Raw genomic sequence first — 10,576 nt, forward strand, 5'->3', positions numbered from 1 at the left:
CTGATCAGGTTCTGGAGTAACTTCAGGAACCTGTATCTCTGCAAAACTTTCACCTTGCTTTGAAGTTTTATCTTCAAGTTCTTTGTCATCAAATTTAACGAGCATAGATTCTTCAACACGGAGTGTCTCTGAATTATACACTCTGTATGCCTTTGACCTTTCAGAGTAACCTAAGAAGATTCCTCTTTGGGCCTTGGCATCAAATTTCTTTAGGTAGAGCTTGTTGTTTAGAATGTAACATGTACATCCAAATTGATGAAAGTAAGAGATATTGGGTTTTCTTCCTTTAAAGAGTTCATATGCTGTTTTCTCCAAAATAGGTCTGATATAGATCATGTTCTGGACATAACATGTTGTATTCACTGCTTCTGCCCAAAAATGTTTTGCCAAATTGTTTTCATGGATCATGGTTCTGGCCATTTCTTGTAACGTTCTATTCTTTCTATCTACAACCCCATTTTGTTGTGGAGTTCTAGGAGAAGAGAATTCATGGATAATTCCATGTTTTTCACAAAAAGCTTCAAATGGCTCGTTTTCAAATTCTCCACCATGATCACTTCTGATTTTCAAAATCTTTGACTCTTTTTCAGTTTGAATCAGTGTGCAGAAGTTACTGAATACATCATATGCATGATCCTTACTTTTCAGGAATTTCACCCAAGTCCATCTGCTATAATCATCAACAATGACTAATCCATATTTACTTCCATATAAGGACGCAGTACTCACTGGTCCAAATAGATCAATATGGAGTAGTTATAAGGGTCTGGAGGTTGAAACAATGTCTTTGGTTTTAAAAGATGATTTCACAATTTTCCCTCTCTGACATGCACCACAGAGTGCATCTGAATGATAGTCAATGTCTGTTAGCCCTTTAACAAGTTGTAACTTACTAAGCTTAGAGATTAATCTCCAGTTAACAAGTCCCAACCTTCTGTGCCACATCCATTTCTTATCATTCACTGATAGAAGGCATATCACCTTCTCATCAGCCAGTTCAGAAAAATTGATTTTGTAGACATTGTCAACTCTCTTTCCCTTGAACACAATGGATTTGTCTTCCTTGTTGATTACAGTACAGTTGGTTTTCTCAAAAAACACATCATAACCATTATCACAAAATTGACTAATGCTCAAAAGGTTATGTTCAAGACCATCTACCAACCATACATTATTAATTAAGGTAGAGGAATTACCAATAGTTCCTGTACCTATGATTTTGCCAGACTGGTTGCCTCCAAATTTCACATTTCCTCCCTCTTTCATTGTTAGGCTGAGGAACATGGACTTCTCTCCTGTCATGTGTCTTGAGCAACCGCTGTCTAGGTACCATGATCTTTGCTTTGGCGCTGCTCTTAGACATACCTGCATCATTGACATTTTTGGATTTAGGTACCCATTGTCCTATGGGTCCTTGAAGGTTAGTACTTAAGGCTTTACTTTTCACTTCTTGTACCTTGTGCTATGAGTTGGGTTGCTTCTGATTAACCATCACCTTAGGTTTTGGTACTTCAGAAGCATTAACTGTCTTCTTCTGAAACTTAGACTTCAGAACCTCAGACTTTGGTTTCACCAGACTCTGAGGAACAGGTTCTGATCTTTTTAGGATCCTGATCTTTGAAGTCTTGGAATCAGATTTGATCATAGCCTTTGGCTTAGAGTTCTTTGGCTTTGAAGTAATCTTAGCCTTAGAACTAGAAGCTTCAGGTTCTGATTGAACAACAGTTTCCAACTCAGCACCTTCAGGTACAAAGAAGGTTTTCAGACCTTCCTTGATGCATTCACAACAAGATTTTAGATTGGTTTTCTCAAGTTTCACTTATGGAAAACCAATTCCTCTGCCATTGTTCTTGTAAATGCTATAAATCATAGAAGCCACTCTGCTTCTGTCAATGCCAGATATGATAAAATCTTCAAGAGCAATTTCATGGTTATTTAAAGGTTTTTCATTACACTTTTCTTGTAGCTTCTAACATAAGAACCTGAGCTGATCTTCATAAGTTTTACACATGAAGTCAAAGCCCCTAAGACCTTGTTCAGAAGCTTTCAGATCCAATAGAGTTGATTTTTGCTGTTTTACCAAATCAGCATATTTTCCTTTTAAATCCTTCAACTCATTGGTTCTTACTTCAAAATGTGTAAGAAGTTCTTTAAGTGACTCAACAAGTTCGTCTCTGGGAATCTTAGAATATACCTCATTTTCATCTTCAGAGTCTGAATTTGATCCTGCTTATAAAGGTTTTGTAGCCACTAACCCAACAGCTACCTTTGCGTCTTCATCAGCTTCCTCTTTATCAGATCCAGATTCACTTCCTAAATCATCCCAGGTTGTCATTAAACTCTGCTTAATCTGCTTCTTGTATTTGCTTGGTTTGAATGTTGACTTCTTTGACTTGTCCTTAGATTTCTCCTTCTGAAGATCAGGGCATTCAGCAATGAAGTGTCCAAGCTTCTTACAGTTGAAGCATCCCTTCTGATCTTCTTTCCTTGAGCTTCTGGAGTTACCCCTTCTGGCCAGAAACTTCCTGTTTTTCTTGGCCAGATACTGAAGTCTGTTTGAGAGCATAGCCATCTCAGCAGCATCTGGTTCAGAATCTGAACTTGATTGTTCTTCTTCTTCAGATTCAACCACTTTGAGAGCTTTTGATGACTTGCCTTTGGATGGAAGAGCTATCGATTTACTCTTCTTAGTAGACTCGTGTTCATTAAGACTTAACTCATGAACTTTGAGAGAACTAACAAGATCTTCGACACTTAAAGTGTTTAAATCTTTAGCTTCCTCAATGGCAGTCACCTTTGGTCTCCATCTGGCAGACAAGCTTCTGAGTATCTTGCTCACATGGTCAGAAGCAACATAACTCTTCTTTAGAATCTGTAGCCCAGAGACTAAGGTTTGAAACCTTGAGTACATCTCCTCAATAGTTTCATCATCCTTCATCTTGAATAACTCATACTGATGTACAAGCATGAGAGCCTTTGCTTCTTTGACCTTCTTGCTGCCTTCGTAGTTTGAACAGAGAGAAGCAAACATAGCTTTAGCAGTGGATTTGTCACTCATCTTCATGTACTCTGCTTTAGGAATAGCAATGACAAGAGCTCCTCTGATAATATGATGCTTCTTGTAGAGTTTATTCAACTCAGGAGTATGTTTCTTTCTATCCACAACAGCTCCTTCTTCATCAAGAACCAAGTCACCAACACCATCTTCTAGTATATCCCATAGTTCTTCATCTAAGCTCATGATATAACTATAGAAGTTGGTTTTCCACCAAGAAAATTCTTCAGCATCTCCATTGAACTTTGGAACTTTTCCAACACTTGATTTCTCACTATCACTATAATCATGTGAGACATTGTTATAGCTAGTTTGACCAGGAATAGGAGTTGGAATAGGACCAGACATGTTTTTCTCAGATCTTTTACTGTTGCACGGTTAAGTGTTAAACAACAGACCAAGGCTCTAGATACCAATTGAAGGTGAGAAAAACACAAGACGGGGGGTTGAATTGTGTTTTGGAAAATTCTTCATTTCTCCTAAAGACTGAACACACTGGTCAGAAGCTAAGTGAGACAGCTTCTGAAGTGATAATCAAAATCTAAATGCAGCGGAATAAAACAGAGAGAGAGAAGAAGAACGACACAAAGCAATTATACTGGTTCCTTCCATAAACCGGAAGTAGTCCAGTCCCCCTTGCACTTCCAAGGAGATTTCACTAAGAGTAATATCTGATTACAATTGCTCAAGCACACCTGCAAGAGACTTCCTTTGCTCAAGTACACTTTGCAAGAGTCTTCCTATGCTTAAGAACACAATCAAAAGACTTCTATGCTCAAGCACAACTGCAAGAGACTTCCCTGCTCAAGCACAACTGCAAGAGACTTCTAAACAAAATTACACAGAAAATTATTTAAGGTTGAACACTTGATATACAATTAGAGGTGCTCACAATACAAATCAGATACAGACTCTAAGACTTAAGAATTTCTAAGATATGACTTTGAGACACAGAAATTCTAAGTGAATGCAGAACAATTTCAGCAGAGGTTTGGCACTTGTAAAAATGTTGAGAGTCTTTCGTTCAGCATTGCCAAATCTCTAATTCTTCACTCCTTTATATAGAGGTGTGAAAGAGACGTTGTGAAATTGCCAGCACATCAAAGAGTCGTTGTTGAAGCTTGATCTTTCACCAATGATCTTTTGCCTGATTTGGTTGTTGTCCTATGAAGAACAAATTTGAAATCCATTCCTTATCCAAAGGAACATCTATGCAGGCGAAGCCGTATTCTGGAGCTGTTTTCTTGTCTTGTAGCGTGGACACAAAACAGAGTAGTGGAGAAGGTGGTTGTACAGTTCGTACAATAGTACAATGTCAACGCTTTCGTCCAAATTGCAAGCACATGCCTTCAAACACCTTTGAAATGACCGTTGCAACGTTCCACTAATCTTTTGTTGTCCTTTGATGAATTTCGATCAATGAAACAACTCTTGAATCCTTGGATTTTGCAAATCCAGTTGATCTTCAGCTTCTGGTGAAATGGCTTCTGATGAGGCAGCTTCTGATAATATAGCTTCTGATGATGACGTGGCACTTCAGGACTTCCAGTCTTCAGGAGCACTAGTCTTCAGGAGCGTTATTCTTCAGGAGTGCTATTCTCTCTTCAGGAGCAGCTAAACTTCAGGAGCGTATTGCCTTCAGGAGCGTCTAAGCTTCAATTTCATTGATTACTTTTGCTCTTTATTTGCTCATTCAGAACCAATAAATAATGTAACTTTTTAACTATCGTCCTGTACAATTGAACAAATATTAGCTAGTCCAATTTACAATTTTTAATACCTTGTTATCATCAAAACTCTTTAAGGTTCATTGTTAAACACATTTTGTTCCAACAGTGATGTCTGAGTAATAGTGGGGGTTTAAATGAAGTAAATATGTAGTGATATTCTATGAATGAGGGAAAGTTACTAGGCCCAATAAGAATGAGTCAAACCTGGGAAAATTTCTTTTCCAAAGAATTCAGAGATCCAGAAGCAAGAGTATTCTGGTGATTTAGATTTTATCATATTATTTGTAGGCATTTTGCCGTTGTATGCTATTAACTTGGGTGTTGTAAGTTTGTTCGCAGATTCATCCTTTACGTTTTTAGCGATCTTGATTCTAATGTATTATATCGATTTGAATGAATGAACATCATTTTGTTTTTGTCAAAAAAAAAGGCGTGGGTTAACTCTTTCACCTCACTCATTCTTTGATACGACGGTCGTTCTCTTTAACCATAAGAATCCAATTTTTTTTTTTGGGTTCTTGAATCTAAATTTTAACTGATCTTTATCATGTGTGAGGGTTAATCAGCTTCGTGCTCTTTTGTAAGAATTGAATGTAGCATAAAAAACTATTGTGTTGAAAGATTTAGGAGGTATGCATAAATTGTTGAACCCTAATCACTTTTGGGATCCGGTTCCTCTAAAATGAACAACTCACTTTAGAGTAAAAAGTGACAAATATCAATCGTTAATTAAAAAATTAGAGGTAAATATTGTAGATACATCATAACAAATCATGAGTTTGTTACGATAACAATTTTCTCACTTTACACCATACTCTCTTTTAACATCATTTGATTTTTTTCACTATACATTTTACCTAATTTAGAAGATCCTTGCCCTCAATTTTGAGTTGTATTTTTGTTTTATTTTGGCATCTTTAGTGGATTTTTATGCTTGTACGAAAAATTCATATAATAAGTTCCCAATAATTGGTATTAAAGTCCGATTCAACACTATGGAAGAGGAGAAGAGAATGTTGTTGTTAGATAAAGGATGTGGAGAGTATCACATCATATGAAATAGTTGAGATTGTGCAACATATAACTGAAAGAACCTACTCAATGTTTAACTTTTTGTACGAAGATGTGATATTTAATCTCATTCGTGTCATTATTATTAGCGCAATCAGCTCATGCCCAGCAATTTCTTCCCCAAACCCAAGTCATTTAAAACCTTAATCGAGTGTGAGCCATAGCCTTAAAATTAGGCTTTTAAAATCAATCTTTGCGAACAACCTTGCTGTAGTATTATTGTAACGAACTACCACTATTTTGCATAAACAATGTCACCAATTGTTCGATTTTCCACGATGAGTATTGACTATTGAGTTGTTAAGTTGCAAGCCTTGAAGGGTTAAATTGAATAATTTATTTAGTAAAAAAACTCTATCAACGTGTTTGAAAAAAGATAAGACATGTTTGTTGTTACAAAAAATCCATATACAGGACAAAGAGCGATGACAGAGAGAGAAGAGCGAGTCCGTGGCGGTCGACCTAGGTTCATCCGTTGGCAACCACGCCGGAGCTAATCTCCGGAGGAGAGATACACTGGGGGGATAGGGGTCCATCCTGGGAGGCAGAAATTGGGGGGGGGGGGGGGTAGGGGAGATTGGTTTGTAGTTAGGTCAAGGAAGAGGAAAGCGACGCAACTGGAGGATCGAAGACAGGACAGGTCAAGGGTTTCAGAGCGATATGGAGGCAAGGATGTGGGTAAGGGCTTTGAACGTCAGTATTATGAGGATGATTACCAGATTGTACGACGGCAACATAGGGGTTACGTGGATGATCATGATTCTGGACATAGGGAATTTCCTCATGTGCCTAGACGACGGGAAGCTGGGACTTTAACACGTGGAACTGTACCTTATGAAGACCAAAATCGATTTTCAGGAAGGAATTCAGCTATCTCAAAAAGGGGTGCAACTGAACTGGAGGAACGTGACATTGGTGGAAAGGTTACCTTCTACTTCATCAATATACCAGATAATATGCCGGTGTTTCGTTTACGCCAATTTTTCGAGGTATGTGGGATTCTTTCTGATGTTTATGTTGCTCGACATCTCAACGCTCGTGGTCAGGTTTATGGGTTTGTTAGATTTTTGAATGTTAAAAATAGAGACAAACTAGGGCAAGCATTGAATAATATTTGGATTGGAGACTGTCGAGTTTGGGCTAGGGAAGCAAGATTTGACAGGTTTGCTCAATTTGATGAGGTTCCTAAGGCTGTTAGGAGTGGTGGCAGTAGTGTAGGGAAGGATGTGGAGGTTAAACCGGTGGTAATTACACATGGTGTGGGGGTGAAGAATGTGAGGGTTGATCCGGTGAAGGTGGAGGATAGAGTTACTGAGGGAGAAAAAATTGTGAAGGTAGGAATTGTGGATGTTAAAGTAGAGTTGAAGAAGAAAAAAAATAAGTCGAAAAATAAAAAAAGAAAGAAAAGAAGGGTGAGGACGAGGGAGTGTCGGAAAAGAAGGAGGCGGAGGTGTGCGTGTTGGATGGTGTAGAGAAAAAATGCAAGGTGAAGGAGGATGTGAAGGGTGTTTGGAAGCCGAAGAAGAATGACGGTGTGGAGAATTAGGATGACCGACATGCTATTAAAGGTTTGTTTGAGTACGTTTCCACGCCGGATGATCTTGTGTGGGCTAACGGAGGTATGGTGGCTACGGTGACTTCAGGTGATTCTACGTTATCTTTACAACAAAGAGTAGAGGATGCAGGTTTCTTAAATGTGGTGGTAACTCCTATGGGAAGTGATAGAGTTTTCATTCATTGTCTTAACGGTGACGACATTTGGAAGGTGTTTAATGATGCTATACATTTCTTTGGGATGTTATTCAAGGATTTACATAAATGGTCGTCATAAGATGTTAATTATGAGAGGGGAGCATGGATCCGTATTTATGGGACTCCCGCGCACGCTTGGAATGAATTGTTTTTTCAGTTATGTGTGTCGGGATGTGGAAGATATATACGTTCAGATGAATGTACGGTTGATAGGGCGAGACTGGATTATGCTCGCGTTCTTATTTCTACATCTCATTTGGAGGTTGTTAATTCTTCATCAGCTGAGGTTGTAATTGATGGTATTAAACATGTGCTCAAGTTGGTGGAAGAGTGGGGTTGCAACTTAGGGGAGGATGCATTCTTATCGGAAGAGGAAACGGTGCCTTCGACGGAAGCGCTATCAAACATTAATGACGCTGCCGGTATGAAGGATATTCAAGGTGATATGGATGATTTGGTGGACGACCTAAGTGATGAATGGCTGAAAGGTACTGAAGCTCATGTTGGTAATTTTATCAAAGATGAGTGCATTCCCCTTAATAAAAAAAAGATGGGAAGGACATAATTAGCACGCAAGCTGTAGCGGTTGTAGGGCCTGAAGGTTCTTTCTCGGGTGACAAAGCTAAATTGAATGAGGATGATGTGAAACAAAAGGTTAATTGTGTTGTTGGGCCATGTTTGATCACGAAAGTTAAGAAGGGGGCCTCCAAATCAATTTCTTCATCAAAAAGTAAAAAGAAGAAGTCCCTAGAGGTAAATTTTAAGCATTCGGCTGGTTTTGTCAAAAGAATAGCTCGTCTTCCTATGTCACATAGAAAGGAAATTTTGAAAGTTTTAAAGAAACAAGAAAGAAAGAGAAGGGTGTTGTCTAAGGCTACCAAATTGATGGCTACTTCTAATTCCTCAAATACATCTATTTCATCGGTTAACAAAGATTTAGAACATTGGGCAATCCTTCATGATAAAAATGAGGTAGTGGCGGAGGATGTGAGGGAGATAGGTAAGACTTTGGGTGTGTATGTTGATGAAGGTAACAAGAGTGGTCTTAACTTATTGACGCGGGAGGGTAGAAAGGAGTTGAGGGCAAGGAGAGGGAGTTTGTTGGTAGAGGAGGATGTGAAGGACGGTGGGAGTGTTAAGGAAGGGGTGTAGAGTCTCGGTGGAGTGGGAGCAGGTGGGGGTGGAGAGTGGTGGAGATGAAGATTATGTCATATAATGTTAGAGGCTTGGGTGGGTTTGAGAAAAGAGCTGAAGTTCGTCGCTTTATTCAGGACAAGCATCCGTTTGTGGTATGTCTGCAAGAATCTAAGTTGAGTTCGGTTGATAATTTTACTGTTAAATCTTTTTGGGGAAGTTCACATTGTGAGTTTTCCTATCAAGCTTCCGTTGGGGCATCAGGCGGCTTAATAACTTGTTGGGATCCTTCAGTAGTGGAGGTTTGGTGTACTATGAGGCTCAGACATGTTTTGGTTATTAAAGGAAAGGTTATTCTTACATGTCAAGATTTTATTATTGCTAATGTTTATGCACCTTGTGATACTGATGCAAAACAAGACCTTTGGGTTCGTTTGAATCAATTTATTCTAGATATTGGGGACGAGAATGTTTGTATTTGCGGGGATTTTAACTCAGTTAGAATGACGGACGAGAGAAGAGGCAGAAGTGTTACTTTCAGACAGCTGGATGCAGACAACTTTAACAATTTCATTTCTGGTAGTTTTTTGATTGATTTTCCGTTATGTGGTCGTTTATTTACTTGGTATCGTGGGGATGGCATCTCAATGAGCAGAATCGATAGATTTTTGGTGTCGACAAAATGGTGTGACTCCTGGCCAAACTGTATTCAGGTTGCACATCAGATGGGCCTTTCTGATCATGTTTCGTTGGTTTTAAATGTTGATGACGCTGATTGGGGTCCCCGACCTGTGAGATTGATGAAAGGTTGGGCTGAATTTGCTGGTTATGCTGAGTTTGTTCGTGAAAAATTCAATTCTTTCAATCTGGATGGTTGGGGCGGTCATGTACTTAAAATGAAGCTTAAAATGATTAAATCTTGTCTCAAGGAGTGGCACCAACAACATACCAAGAATATTGAAGGCAAGATTGCGGATGTTAAAAATCGAATTTCTTCTCTAGACACTAGAGGGGAGGAGTGCGATTTGATGGAGGATGAAGCTAGTGAGATTCGGGAGTTATCTGTGCAACTGCATTCTTTGTCTCGGGTGCATACTAGTATGAATTGGCAGAAGGCGAGAATGAATTGGTTAAGGGAGGGAGATGCGAACTCTAAATTCTTCCATAATATGATGTCAAACAGGCGTCGGCGTAATTCTTTACAATTGATTCATGTGGATGGAGTTTTAGTGGATGGGGTTCAGAATATTCGGGCAACTGTCTTTAATCATTTTCTTAATCATTTTCGTGTTACTAATGTTGATCGACCAGGGGTTAATGGTTTAAATTTTTGCAAATTGACATATGCACAGGTGGGTACTTTGGTTCGCCCTTTTTCTTTGGAAGAGGTGAAACAGGCGGTCTGGGACTGTGACAGTTTTAAAAGTCTTGGACCTGATGGTATTAATGTTGGATTTATTAAGGATTTTTGGCCTGAGTTGAAAGATGATTTTATGCAGGCTTTAGTGGAATTTCATCGTAATGGGAAGTTGACTAAGGGCGTTAATTCGACTTTTATTGCATTGATTTCGAAGGTGGATAGTCCTCAACGGTTAGCTGATTTTCGACCAATTTCCCTTGTTGGCTGTATGTATAAAGTGTTGGCAAAGGTTCTTGCGAACAGGCTTCGTTCTATCTTGAATTTTGTGGTGTCGGATGCTCAGTCTGCCTTTGTTCGCGGTAAGCAGATTCTTGACGGCATACTTATTGCAAATGAGGTAGTCGATGAAGCTCAATGTATGAAAAAGGAGTTGTTATTGTTTAAAGTGGACTTTGAGAAGGCCTACGATTCGAT

The 10,576-nt window shown here is 39.0% G+C and overlaps 1 protein-coding gene across 1 annotated transcript; it reads left to right on the forward strand.

Annotated features, from left to right (window-relative positions):
• The first annotated feature begins 6,516 nt into the window (after positions 1 to 6,516).
• Positions 6,517 to 8,760, forward strand: LOC146952717 (uncharacterized). Its single transcript, XM_085740253.1, has 5 exons — positions 6,517 to 6,534; positions 6,576 to 7,190; positions 7,403 to 7,621; positions 7,766 to 8,114; positions 8,201 to 8,760. The coding sequence occupies exons 1-5, from the start codon at positions 6,517 to 6,519 to the stop codon at positions 8,758 to 8,760; spliced, it is 1,761 nt and encodes a 586-aa protein (XP_085596379.1).
• The last annotated feature ends 1,816 nt before the right edge of the window (positions 8,761 to 10,576 follow it).

This window comes from Medicago sativa, chromosome 1, assembly GCF_051527215.1.
Source record: "Medicago sativa cultivar Bolivia chromosome 1, Bolivia_mono, whole genome shotgun sequence".
Classification (NCBI taxonomy): domain Eukaryota; kingdom Viridiplantae; phylum Streptophyta; class Magnoliopsida; order Fabales; family Fabaceae; genus Medicago; species Medicago sativa.

Excerpts from the sequence above, each read along its gene's own strand:
- LOC146952717 (XM_085740253.1), top strand. Across the intron at positions 7,191-7,402 it reads AGGGAGAAAAAATTGTGAAG|GATGACCGACATGCTATTAA; the intron begins GTAGGAATTGTG and ends GTGGAGAATTAG. Across the intron at positions 7,622-7,765 it reads ACGGTGACGACATTTGGAAG|TTATGTGTGTCGGGATGTGG; the intron begins GTGTTTAATGAT and ends TTGTTTTTTCAG.